General features: G+C 42.8%; 1 protein-coding gene across 1 annotated transcript in view; it reads right to left on the bottom strand.

Moving 5' to 3' along the window:
* The window catches only part of srrm3 (serine/arginine repetitive matrix 3), a gene marked incomplete at both ends in the record, with an annotated part of 87,765 nt that overhangs the window by 46,017 nt on the left and 26,924 nt on the right, over positions 1–14,824 (bottom strand). The window contains one exon of the mRNA XM_083641790.1: positions 2,751–2,855. Within this exon, the coding sequence (XP_083497916.1) occupies positions 2,751–2,855 (105 nt within the window). The remainder of the gene's footprint in view (positions 1–2,750; positions 2,856–14,824) is intronic.

Raw genomic sequence — 14,824 nt, 5'->3', positions numbered from 1 at the left:
TCTAATTTGAAATGTGTCTTTTTGCTCAAAACAGCCTATCTTCTCCGGCTCATAACTAAAGAACGGAAAATGGTATCAATAAACTTTTTTTTGCAGATGATAGAAGAGAGTCTCATCGTTCTTTGTGCGTGTTCGGTGTTTACATAGTAATATCACACAATATTCTGTGGGCCTTGAGAAATCACTGAAAAACGCTCTGAAACTCTGGCACTGGGAGCGTCCGTTCTCCAAAAGTGGCTGGCACTCAATGAGTTAATATGGCATTATTCTTCTAACACAGAAACATTCAGTTAATATGGTGGTCTTCTAACACCAGAGAGACACATTTCAAAAGGTGTCCTTCAATCCCACAGTGACTGTTAAGGGTGTTACTAAACCTTGAATTTGTGAATGTGATCAACCTTGTGGACATTCTGTTTCTTATCCATTAGGTATCGAGTATCGTATCTGTATTGAGTATCGAAGCAGATATTTATGGGTTATCGTATTGTTTAAAAACTCCATAATATCCTGCATCCCTAAACACAAACAGGGAAAAAAGGTGGAAAATCAGACGACGGCTTATATGTGTTCTGTTGATTGTTAAAATGTGTATGGGTATACATGGGTGACGATCCCATGCACCGGCCGTATGCCAGGTTTCAACCTGGCCTTGTTTTTTTATTGCCACGGGACGTGGCAGACAACCTGCTTAGTCCCAGGGCTGGCCAATGGAGGGCGGTGTGAGATAAATAAAGTCGAGAGTCTCCCTATTACAAGTCAATCTACCATGTCCTATGACTAAAAAGCTCTTATATTACAGTAAAAAATGTCAAAAATCTTACTGATTGGGGCTTTAAAAGTGCTTAATTTCTGTGCAATAAAAGCTGTGTTAAAGCCCCAAAAGTAAACACATTTGAAAGAAATCTAAGTATTCTACAACACATGCCATTTGAAATATAATTTGGTAAATTCTGACCTCTCTTAGCATCACAGCATTGTAAACATTTATAGTGCATCAGGAAAGGAAAACAACTGTAAACATTCTTTCTTGTTTAGAACCTAGCACAGTATTAAATACTGAGCATCTCATGAAAAACTATTAATATTGCATCTTTTGTGTTTAGCTACGTCTCACAGCATTGTAACATTGTAGTGCAGCAAGAAAGGAAAACTACTTAACCAGCTCGTCTCACATTTTTGTCTCATTCCAACGAGGCCACGTGACATGTGGGGTGCCACAGGGAAGTTGCTTGGGTCCACTATTGTTCAGTATTTTTACAAATGATCTGCCACAAATTTTGAACAGAGCCAGTGTAGGTATGTATGCTGATGATTCCACCATATATGCCTCTGCATTTACAGCCAGTGAGATAAACATAGTCTTAATGGAGGAGTTAAGAGCAGTTGAAGACTGGGTAAATTGTAATAAATTGGTTCTGAACGTGTCAAAAACAAACTCCATTATATTAGGTTCAAATTTCAACATCGGGAACAACCCACAATTAAATCTTAAAATGAATAATGTCAGTGTCAAGCAGGTGCAGGAGATCAAGCTGCTGGGAGTAGTCATTGATGAAAAATTAACATGGAAAACGCACATAAATAAAATAGTTAATAAAATGGGAAATGGTATTTCTGTCATAAGACGACATAGGGCATGCCTTACTCCCAAAGCAACTAGACTAATAATTCAAGCCTTAATTATATCAAATCTTGACTACTGCCCGGTGGTTTGGTCAAATGCAACTGCAGACATGATTGCAAAGCTACAAAAAACACAAAATAGAGCAGCGCGCATTGTTCTTGGTTGTAATTTCATGACAAGTGTTATTAAAATGCATTTGAATCTTGGATGGTTAATGGTTAGTGACAGATTACTTTGTTCATTGTTATTATTTATTAGAAATGTGTCCATAACAAAGACTCCCCATGTGTTGTATCAAGAGCTATGCTGCAGCGCTGATAAACATGAATACAGTACTAGACATGCTGCTGGAGGATATTTTACATTGCCAACTGTGAAGTCAAATTCAGGTAAAAGAACTGCTGTGTACAGAGGTATGTATGAGTGGAATCTGTTTCCCAGGCACATCACACAAACTAACAGCAAAATAACTTTTAAACTATTAGCTAAACAACATCTCTCTAATCAGTATAAATGACAAGTGTGTGTAAGTGAATGTATGTGTATGTATCTAATGAGATCAGTTGTGGAAGTCTTGTTATATAAGATGTATCATTTGGCTACATAAAGGGACTGTGGACTTATTTTCAGACTTTTGTGTCTGACGTTGACCTTAGACAGTTTTTAAAATGTCATAGTGTTACTGTTTAGTTTATGCTTTTGTCTTTTGTTTTGTTTTGATTTGTTTTTTTATTTTATTTTATTTATTAGTAAGTCTCTGCTTGATTAGCAGAATATTTTCTTTTCGTTTCTTGTTTTGTTTTGTTGTGTTATGTTTTGTACTGTTATTTTTAATGTTGACGGACCCCAGGAAGAATAGCTGCAGCCTTGCTGTAACTAATGGGGATCCTAATAAACAATAAACAATAAACACGTTCACTTTGAATAAACTTTGGATAAACAAGTGAACGGTGCGATAATCACAGTAATCAAACCTACACAGTTTTAATGATAATTAGAATTTGAAATGGTAATACTAACCGCCAGACATTTTATCACGGTTTATCATTAAACCGGTAATATTTTTGTGTGTGTGTGTGTGTGTGTGTGTGTGTGTGTGTGTGTGTGTGTGTGTGTGTGTTACCTGTGTTCACTGTGGTAATAGTGGCCATAGTCTCCTTCCTCATAGCCAACCAACTCTGGGTCACCTTCAAACTTGTCATCATGCTCATAGTGCAGGTGGTTGACCCTGAAAACACAAAGGTCAAGGGTCAATGATGGGCAAAAAGAAAGCAGTATCTATGCACAAAACTGCAATCCGCACAGGACATGTAGAATATGCCATGGCAAAACATTATCTTGATGCAAACCATGGTTCTCCATCTACCCTCAGGTTTGTTGGGATAGAACAGGTCACTGCTCCACCTAGAGGGGGAAATCTCCCCAAACTCCTGTCTCAAAGAGAGATGTTTTGGATCCATCAATTGAACAGCATGCAACCTAAGCGACTCAATGATGACTTTTCATATCGCCCTTTCTTATAAAGAGATAGGTGACTTGGCTATAGTTTCTATTTTCTACTCTGGTTCCCCTATTTCCTTGGATTGTTGTTGTCCATACGTGTTGCTGTTGATATTTTACTTTTTCCTTTCAGCTCCTTGTCAATCTCTGGGTCTGAGCAGATTGTCCTTGATTTATCATAGTATTGTGTACAATTCCTTGTTGTCTGTATGCCTTGATGTTGATCCAAGTGTCCCTAAACTTCAGAATTCTTGTCAAACGTGATTTTCTTAGAATATAGGCTAATGTCACTATTATAAAAATGTACTGTGTCTATGCAACTTTTTATGAAGTCACTGTTGTATCATGTACTTTTTTCTATATTGTATTGCTATACTTCTATGTTGTATTAATTTTAAGCAAGTACCTCCCCCTACACAGGTGGGGATGATTATTTTACCTGCATTATAAAAAGAGGCTGGTACCATCATTTTGTATGATGCTCTGATGAAGGCCCATGGCCGAAACGTGTCAGTCTAGCCTGAAATAAAAATGGAAACCTGAACAAAAGTCTTGCATTTTACTTTTTGGAGTGCCGCTATTCTCACTCATCGAGCGATTTTTTCTTACAAGTTTCTTCTGTAGCTGAGCACCCACAGCCAAGCAGGCAATTGAGGAAGCGCACCTGTTCTACATCTCTATCTATGTACATGTATGTACAGTATGTATGTATGTATGTATGTATGTATGTATGTATGTATGTATGTATGTATGTATGTATGTATGTCTGTATGTATGCATGCATGCATGCATGCATGCCATGTATGCATGCATGTATGTATGTATGTATTCATGCATGTAGCCTATGTATGTATGTATGTATGTATGTATGTATGTATTGTATGTATGTATGTATGTATGTATGTATGTATGTATGTACAACATGTATGTATGTATGCATGTATGTATGTATGTACAACATGTATGTATGTATGTATGTATGTATGTATGTACAACATGTATGTATGTATGTATGTATGCATGCATGCATGCATGTATGCATGCATGTACAGTATGTATGCATGCATGCATGTATGTATGTATTGTATGCATGTATGTATGTATGTATTGTATGTATGTACAGTATGTACTGTATGTACATACATACTGTACATACATACATACATAGTATGTATGTATGTATGTATGTATGTATGTACAGTATGTATGTATGTATGTACAGTATGTATGTATGTATGTATTTATTATGAGTAGGAGTAATAACACTGCCAGTGTTGTGCATGAACACGCTAATAGAGTGCCGCTCACTGAACAAGCTCATTATTTTCATGAAGGGTGAGCTGAGCACAACTTTTTGCAAATCCATGAACCTACAGTGAGCGTCGCTCACACCTGGTGGGATGAACGGCCCTCTTATCGTTCTTTTTCTCGCTCTCTTCTTACCTCGATAATTGCCCATTGTGTACATGCGTGTGGTAATTTACATAGGAATAAAACCGGTTTTCATTTTGCCAGGCTGCTTCCCTCTGCTGCTCTCCTCCCTCCCCCCCTACAAATTGAAGTTCATGTAGCTTAAAGTAGGCGTACTACAGTCAGTCAGGCTGTGTGTAGTTTTTTTTTCCCCGCCCAGATTTTTTATCTCCCATTAGTGCTAATTTTAATTTGTTTATCCTGGTTGCTGCTCCACCCTCTGCCGATCTGGGGAGAGCCGAAAACTGGCTCCATGCTTCCTCCTAGACATGGGCAGTTAGCCAGCCGCTTCTTTTCACCTGACAGGGGAAGCTTCACCAGTAGGACATAGCACGTTGGAGGATCACGCTATTCCAACGAGTTCCCCTCCCTCGGAACAGGCACCCTTAACGACCAGAGGAGGCACCACATCACCAACCAGGATATTGCATGTTTTTGGTGAAGGGGGTTCCTATATGAAGGAAACCCTCGGGAGGCACGGGGAGAACATGCAAACTCCACACGCCCTTTTGACGACCCCACCCGGGCGGTGGGCACTCGAGGACATGCGGACGGGCACGCATTCCTTCACGTTCACAGCGTCCCAGGTGGGAATCGAACCCAGGAAATTCGAGCTGTGAGGCGACAGCGCTTACCACTGCACCACTGTACCCCCCCGGCTGTGTGTAGTTCTAACGTAGTGATCTCTCTCAATCAATCAGCTTATTATCTGCGTGTTATACATAAAAGAGGAGGGTGTTTCATTCTGGAGTATATAGAGCGAGTGAGGCGATCAGTTGAGTTGTAGCCTCGACGTGAGACTCAGCCTTCAACCCCTCACTCCACTGCAGGCTCGGCGAAAATGGCTGCAAGCGACATACACGTTATCAATCACAATAAAACTGTACCCACCTCCGACACAATGTTGTTATCCAAGATTTGGGTCCCATGGTATTCCCAACTATTGCGTAGTTTCCAATACCGAGCCCTTATTCACATGCCATGTTTATACAGTGGAATCCGCTTATAGGACGAATCAGCGTGACTTCACAGCCACCCAGAAATGCGGGACCCCACAGCAGTTAACTACTGTAGTGTGAGTCATTCCAAACAAACGTTAAAGTCGAGTTGAACCCAAAAATGACTTTTATTTTATTTTAGTTCAAATACCTGGGTATGCAGTGCACCTATTTAACTCATTGAGTGCCAGCCACTTTTGGAGAACGGACGCTCCCAGTGCCAGAGTTTCAGAGCGTTTTCAGTGATATTGTGTGATATTACTATGTAAACACCGAACACGCACAAAGAACGATGAGACTCTCTTCTATCATCTGCAAAAAAAAGTTTATTGATCCCATTTTCCATTCTTTAGTTATGAGCCGGAGAAGATAGGCTGTTTTGAGCAAAAAGACACTTTTCAAATTAGAAGCTGAGTTATTCCGCCTTTTGTGAAATGCAGCATTTCAAGCACATTCACTGAGTCTGAAGATAATATTTTCTGATGTAGTGACGTGGTGTAGTTGTGTGGTGCCTGCGTGCCCCACCCCCCTCTCCCCCCCTCAGCTGCAAACTCCTCCCCACACTAACACACAGCCACACGCACCCAGTCTATTTTCGGAGAGCTCCGTTTTTTTGCGCCGGCTCCCAGCGCGACAAGGAAATGCCAAACCGGACTGCAGGGAAAGGTTTGGCCCTTCGGCGTCGGGTGCTGCCTTTCTGGCAGCTAATCGTGTGAAGAAACTATGCAGACAGACAGGCAGAGGAGCTCAGTTGTGTGCGCGGATTGACTGCTGTTCGCAGCCAACAAGCAACAGCAAGTCAGAGCCATCTATATGGCTCTGGCTGCAGCATGAGCGGTTTCTCTTTGATCACGGAGGTTTTTCCTGCTGTTTTCGGACCTTCCTCTAATCTGGAGAGCACTGTCGCCACCTAATGGGTCGGTAAAATAGGTTATACACCTTCAACATGCCCCAAAATTTTACAGGAGATATATTAGGCTTTGATCCACGTCCCACCGTCAAAAAACGCAATTGACGACTTTAGTCGTCATTGGCACTCAACGTTACTAAAGCAATTGACGACTAAAGTCGTCATTGGCACTCAATGAGTTAATAATGTATGCCAAAAAAAAAATCACAAAAATCGAATTTCTTTAGTTTTTCACACTTTTTCACATCAAAAGTTCATTTTTCAAGATTTCATTCATAACAGTAATCTACAGTTTGCTGATGTCACCTAGTACTATCAAATTTCTACCCCATTTCAACCAATCATATCACGACATGGCAGCTGTCAATCAAATCTTCATTTCAGGATAATTTTCTCTTCCAAATGAAGGAGAAAATGGCGCCTAGTTCCTGTCATCTGACATAATTTCTAGCCCATAAACTAACTACTAACTTGGCCAATTGTATGGAACATACTAAATAACGGTAATGTCTGAGAATGCAAAGAAATGTAACTGGCTCGTTAAAACTCGCATTCCAGGAATATTGTATTTACCGCAATAGTGCTAATGGCGCGCGCCTGAGAGCCTGGTTGTCAGGGGTCGCCCCTCGGAGATTCCAGGCTGGCGGGCAGCACCCAACCCATGCATCGGATTGTCCGCTCGTTCCACACAGAAGTAGCTGGCTGCCTGGTACTCGGCGGATCCCACTCGCGTAGCACGACAACACGCTGAATCCCACTGGATTTGGGGGTGGAACACGCCAGGATTGGCCAATGCCAAAGCCAGTCCCCAGAATTGTTAAATCAAATCATCGACATGCTACTATGACCCGCCTCTCAACCTGTCATCTCAGACAAGTTATGTTTTCAGTCTGAAACGTACTCCGACCCACGCGCCACTACGTGTTCAGTTCGACTTTAATATCTCAAAAACTATACATCACACCACTTATATTTTGACATTCTGAGTGAGAGCAGAAGTAGCTCAAGCGTTTGATGTATAGATAGAGAGCTTGAAATGAACTGAGCTGCTCATTTTTTGTGACTGTGAGCTATAGTTCAAAGTTCAAAATATGAGCTATGAATGTGAACTACTTCATTTTAATCTGCATGAGCTGAACTTTGAGCTAGCTCTTGTGAAGTGTGAGCTTGCAAAACACTGAACACTGCATGGTCAAAGATGATTTGCAAAAATTCTCGTAAGAGACTTCATAGTGACAGTTTAAACCTATTCACCTTCATTGTAATGCCATAAAGTATGGAGCTCCACCCATCCATCGGGCACATAATGTGGGTGAGAATAAAACATAGCATATGAATATATCATTGGATCCAATCCTATATGGCACAGACGTAACACGGATCAGTCTTATGTGACTGAGGGAGGTACAGGCATTTTCCATCTTTCATAAAAGCAGTTGTCAGAATATCATCTCCTCTCACACTCTCTCAATAGCTCATGGCATCCGTATCTTCGCCCTTCTTCCTCACACACACAGGGGGGAGGGTGCTTCCATCAGACAGATGGCAGTACCCTCCCCCCTAATCCTTTCTTCCTTCCCCTCTAGTCCCTTGCCTACCATGTGCCCTGCTCCCATCCCACCGGATCTGACCTCGCTGACGCCGTGCGGGGGGAAGGAACCAGAGGAAAACACGCCACACTGATTATTTAGACTCGCCCACTCTGTCTGTCCCTGTCACAGCCTGGGATAGTTACAACTCCAGTAAATCACGTTCTGGGCTTTCTGCGGTGTACATTAGTGACATCATATAACTGGACTTTAGTTGGACTTTTCCGTCCAACTACCACTACGTACCAAACCAAATTTCCCAGGGACCACTTCCAATGCGTATAACAACCCCCCCCCCCCCCCCCCCGCCCCCCCATAAAATAAAATGTGATGATTTAACCATGCAATAGCAGCAGAAATGCTAAATAACAATATAAGGCTACTAGCTGGTTCAAAACTAACACACACACCTGCCAACATTAGGCTGTGACACCTTTGAAAATGTTTTTTTCCCTCACCAAAATTTAGCCTAAATTTGGAGTGTTATTTAGCTACATTCCTGACAAACAAACTACTGAAGCTTCGCGTTAGTTCATTCGAGACACGGAAGTCATAGGCTATATGCCCGAGCTGTATCCAGCTGTCAGCCGCTGATTGGATCATTCATTCACCAACCACAGCCATTCTCACAATAAGGCGGTCCGTATAAACACGGCCTCCTCTCTCACTCTGATCTGCTTCACAAACGCTGCATCACACTGCTGCTGCTGGCAAAGCTTTGCCTCCACCACCCCAGCCTCCACCTTTATAGCTCAGTCTGCTTTGCTCAACGGCTAATCATGTATTCTAGCTAGAGTCTGCATGGCTCAAAAAGTGAACATGTTTCCATGTCTTGCTTAGGCTCCCTCTCTTACTCACTATGGCTTTAAATTTATCTGGCATCTTGTATCCCCATGGGGGATTTTTGCGGCCCTCCCTGCTCGGCGTAGCATGCTGCTGGGCCGGTTCAGGGAGGAGCATCTTCTGTAAAGATGCTTCTCTTTACAGCCATGGTCTGTAAAGAGTGGAGCCTTCAATGCCAAACATAACTGTATTTCCATTTATGCAATAAATGGTTAAATCTATGACGATAGTGTTCTTGAATGAACTGTAGCATGACATGGTTGGTAGAAATCAATTCCTTAGGTCTTCTAGTTTCATATGCTAGCAGAAACTTCACTCTGGCTTTAAAACTGAGATTGCTGCAGCCTCTGAAAGTAAATGTTCAAAATTGTGATATTTCCCAAATATCACAATATTTCCGAAAATCGGCCCAATTTGGCTACTCCTCAGGGTTAATGTGTATATGTAAAAAAAGAAAAGAAAAAGCAATTCTCTGGTGGACCACAAGGCTCCACGGACCACAGTTGGATAACTAATGGACTTTTTATACTCTTTTTTTTAAGTTTTGTTGTGATGCTTTTAAATGTCCATTTTATTTCTTAATGAAGTTGCTTAATGCACTTTTTATACTCTTTTTTAAAAGTTTTGTTGTGATGCTTTTAACACGTTCACTGCCAACAACGAGTTGAGTCGTCAAACACAATCCAGCTGTTCACTGCCAACGACGAGTTGAGTCGTCAAAAAAAAAAAAAAAAATTTTTTGACGGTGCTACGTGGATCAATGCCCCCCGCGTCTCCTATGGAGATATTGGAAGTATTGAATGTGTATAATCTATTTTACCGACCAGCTAGGTGGCGACGGTGCCCTCCCGACAGAGAGAAAGTCAAGCAAAAGCAGCCGCCTCCCGCGGCTGCTTCCTCCATTCTCAAGGAAATGGCTTGCCGATTTTACAGTCATCAGTCACCAGACTCGCCGCTCTCGGGCCGCGCCAGCAGCAGCACACGGGGGATTGCAAATTTGCATAATCGGGGCTCTCAAACCCAAGAGACGAGTGAGCCCTATCCACACTCGCTGCCAGGGAGGGAGGCTGCTCAAACTCGCTGCCAGGGAGGGAGGCTGCTCAAACTCGCTGCCAGGGAGGGAGGCTGTGAACTCGCAGCAGCAGCAGCAGCAGCAGAGCACTCGCTTGTGACAAACGCAGGCTGAAAGCCACTAGACACGCCCACAGAGGGAGGAGTTGAAGGAGAGGGCGTTCGGAACTATATTGTTTGGATGTCTGATCTCTCACTGATGCCAAAAATAAATGGTTAAAGTGACTGTTCTGCCTGTTTGATTGAATTTCACAAAACTGCGATTATCTCAGCTTTCACTCTCAGACAGCTGAAACCATGCTGTACTCAACGGCTAATATCTACATAACTACTAACTCTACAAACTAACTCTTTTAGACAGAGAAAGCACACATTCTATTAGTACTTTTGTGAACTTTGTGTTCACAAACTCCAAGCAGAAAAGAATCCTCGGCTCTTTTAAAATGAGCCAGAATCCTCAAAAAACGGCCTGGCAGAAGCTACCTACAGCAAAAAAAAAACGGCTGGCAGTCAATGTGTTAAATGTCCGTTTTACTCTCTTCTTTTCTTTTCTTTTCCTGTCAACCATTTTATGTGAAGCACTTTGAATTGCCTCTGTGTATGAAATGTGCTATACAAATAAACTTGACTTGACTTGACTTGACTAGAGCAATGATGACAGAGACATACAGTAACCTCTATGACTATGCGGGCAGCCTCTTTTAGTAAGAGAGAGATGAAAAGGGGCGGGGCTAGTCAGATGAACGGAGTGAAGTGACAAAAGAGTGAATAGCTGTCGAAGGAAAGGAGAGTGCTTCTCTAGTAAAGGAGATGATCAAACACAACAGGGATGTGCCATCAGGGGGGATTTCACCTCGTTTCCTCACATCAAGAGGGAATGGAGGGGTGCCGAAGAAAGAAAGAGAGAGAGGTCTGTGTTCGTAGCAAGTGGTGTGAAGTCTCTGTCAGAGGAGTGTGTAGTGGATTGAACAGAACCGGCCCGGGCCTGTCTGTTTGTTAGGAAGAGACGGGCAACAGAGCCCTTAATTGGCTCAGCACCACTGGGCACAACAGGGATGCCAAGTAACAGCGAAATAACCTCACTTCACACTGATGGCCTTTCCCACACACACATGCCCACATACACACTCACATACACACTCACAGACACAGACACACACACACACACACACACACACACACACACACACACACACACACACACACACACACACACACACACACACACACACACACACACACACACACACACACACACACACACACACCAATGAGGAAACATGCATGAGAAATCATGTTAATTTTCAACCATGAAATCTTTGAAGAAGTAGCTTGGGACAACAACAGTCTGAGAAAGCAGAATCAATTGAGGATAGAAGTAAACAACTTTAGGCAGCGCGCCAGTGTGGGTGAGACAGAGGGTTCAGATCAGAGTTGGCATCTTAATAGAATTGGAAACTGTCTATGAGCGAATATAGGCTGGATGGCATTTCAAATAAATCATACACGGCAAGTCGATGGCACTCACTTCACCATTTGAAAAAAGCTGTACAGTATTTAGTTTCTAAAGGAAAAGGAAAAGTCAGCAGATGATGAAATGAAACATGTTTAGTTTCTAAAGTAGAAGGAAAAGTCAGCAGATGATGAAACGTGTTGGATAAACTTAAATGTCAAAACTCAATGCTCCCAGTCTTTGTGCCTTTTTGCCTATGATTAGCATATCTGTGTACGTTAGGTGCATGAATGAATGAAGCACGCGGCCATATAGACGCAGTGGCTCTCAAAGTGGGGTGGGACCCCCCAGGGGTCCTTTTTTAATATAATTTTATTTGACCTTTTACAGAATAACACATGAAGAAAGATAACAAAAACAGTCTCAGACACAGAGAAAAAAAAGGAAAAGGAAACCAATGAGATAGTACTTAGTACACACAAGAGGGTAGGTACAGGCAGTTTTGAACATGCCTAGTATTGTACAACGGACTGGAATGAACGAAAACAACTGAGTGATAGCCTTCATCTTCATCGTCATCATCATCATCATCATCCAACGTTACGGTATCAGTTCATTGCTCTCCTCGTCTCCCTCTGCCAAACAGCCATACCATATTTTAAACAAGTAACATTAGCCTACCGCTCACACATTCAGTTGTTTGTGTTTCATTGGAAAGAAACTCTCCCAGCATAGCAATGTAGAAGGCACGCTAACGTAGCTACCAAGCTAACCAAACAACACTGCAGTAGACAAAACAAGCAGGCTTACCAAATACAGGTAGGTAGACGCCAAGTTTCCAATACATGTCCAGTATAATGGGTATAATCCATACTGCATTTATGATCGCTGTTCCGCTGAGAGAAATGCACTTTTACAAGGCACAAGTTAACATTACGCTACGTTAGCGTAAGTTGCCCACCGCTCTCAGTTAGACACTGCGTCTCCAGCACGTTGCCTACAGGAATCCGTACCATTAAACAATGCGGTATGCATACTTGAAACATGTTGGTTACAGCATGTATAATTAAAATATAAAACTGTCTGACAGGAGGAGAAACTTCCGCCGACCTTCTCCAAAACAACGTCATTACCGTAAGTGACTGAATTTAGTCAACACAAAAACATACAGTACAAAAAACCATATTTATTCTAAAAAACGCCCCGGCGGGAAAATGAGTCAGGCGCTTATTATGCTAAATCAATTTGGACCCGGCGGTAAAGGGAAGACCCGGCAGCAATTAGAGTACAGGCGCTTATTGGAAGAATTACGGTACATTCATACAGTACATACTAAGGACATTCAGTGTTACAACATAGTGCAAGCAGCCACATACTTATGTGCTTCTAAGAGATGCTGTGCGGGAGGCAAAGGGGTCCGTGAGTCACCCGTCACCCCTGACCTCGTCAAGATAGGCCAGACGGGTCCCAGACGACTGAGAAGGTTTTGAGTGAGTTGGTCCTCAGGGACCTGAGTCTCTCCATCTGTATAACAGAGATCATGTCCGTTAACCACAACTGGTTAAGGTGAAGAGGGAGACTTCCATTCCTTCAGAATTAGTCTTTTGGCAACAGTTGTCCCGTGTGTCAGAGAGTGTTGCACAGCTGCAGGGAAGTTCAGAGAGGTCTCCGAGCAACTAAAGATGGCGAGTTCTGCCTACGGCTGAACAGTTATTTTGTAGGCCTTAGAGGACCAGTCAAATATCCTGGCCCAGAATCCCGCTAGTGAAGGACAGAACCAAAAGGCATGAGACAACGTGCCCTCTGACACCCCCAGGGGTGCTTGAGGGAGTTCATTTATTTTTACTATAATTCCATCAATAAGTAACACAACAACCTCTATTCTCAATTGATTCTGACTATTATTGGTCATATGTTTGATACACTTTCGGTAATAAAACATTGAAAACCAAAAATCTTATTAGATGGGGGGGGGGCTCTGGTAGGGCTCTGGGCTCTGGACCCTGCGACAAAAATGTATCAAATGGGGGTCCATGGTCTAATTTGGAGACTGACCTCCAAGTGGATATGACTCAGGACGTCGTCCTCCAAGTGGATATGACTCAGGACGTCGTTTGTACAAGCAGCTGAATACAACCTAAAATCACGTTTCAATGCTTAGCATTAACATTCATGTGAATAACAGCCCAGTCTCAGAGTTTGGTAAAATTACAACCTGATACGGGATTTGAACCTGGGGGACGTGGCTTGAAAGCCGCCTGTCGTAACCACTCGGCTATCAATTTATTGCTGTCCCTACCTCTAACCCAATACTTAACCCTATTGACGTGCGATTAATTTGCACGTCAATAATATTTTTCGAACCTATATCAGTCAATGCAGCCGTGCATACCAATGGCAAAGTTTCGCTGAGCGTTATTGCGGTGTTTATTTTTTTGGACCACAGTCGATTTTTCAGAACTTCGCTTCTGAAGTGTACACATCTGTGGCTGTGATTGACAGGTGGGTCAAAATTAGCATCGCAATTTCGTGCTGTATATTCGCATCACACTTGGTGTGTAACAGCCTTAATCCTAAACCTAACGTTAAACCTAACCCTTAACCTAACCCTAACCCTAAACCTAACCCTTAACTCATTGAGTGCCAGCCACTTTTGGAGAACGGACGCTCCCAGTGCCAGAGTTTCAGAGCGTTTTCAGTGATTTCTCGAGGCCCACAGAATATTGTGTGATATTACTATGTAAACACCGAACACGCACAAAGAACGATGAGACTCTATTGTATCAGCAGCAAAAAAAAGTTTATTGATATCATTTTCCGTTCTTTAGTTATCAGCCGGAGAAGATAGGTCAAAAACAGCAAAAAATGGCGTTTCCATCTAGGAGCTGAGATATTGAGCCTTTTGTGAAATGAAGCATTTCAAGCAAATCACTGACTCTGAAACTAATATTTTCTGACCTGAAACATCTGAACAGTAATTTCTTGCAATAAACAGCACCCACACCCCCCTCAACTCCAAACTCCTCCTCCGTGGGAGTGTCTCTGGTGGCTTTGCTCGCTGTGCTGGCTGCTGCGTGTGTCTGCAGGCGAGTCTCTGCCTCCTGCTATGGCAGGCTCTGCTGCCTCACGGATCCACGTTCAGATGGCGGCCGCTCGTCGGGGGAGTCTGGATGGGGCTCGCGTTCGTCTGCGTTTCTGGGGTTTCGGTTGTGTGCTGGGATGAAGCTGCGTCCGATTATAGGCTTTCTGCTGCGCGTTTCAAAGTGCGCTGCACCCAGTCTATTTTCGGAGCGTTCAGCCTTGTGGCTCCCAGCGCGACACTGTATAAGCCAAACCATTCTCATGGTTTGGCTTTGGTTTTAT

Source organism: Poromitra crassiceps (assembly GCF_964638095.1).
Source record: "Poromitra crassiceps genome assembly, chromosome: 1".
Taxonomy (NCBI): Eukaryota; Metazoa; Chordata; class Actinopteri; order Beryciformes; family Melamphaidae; genus Poromitra; species Poromitra crassiceps.
The sequence above is the reverse complement of the archived record's forward strand: the minus strand, read 5'-3'. Positions and strand labels throughout refer to the sequence as shown.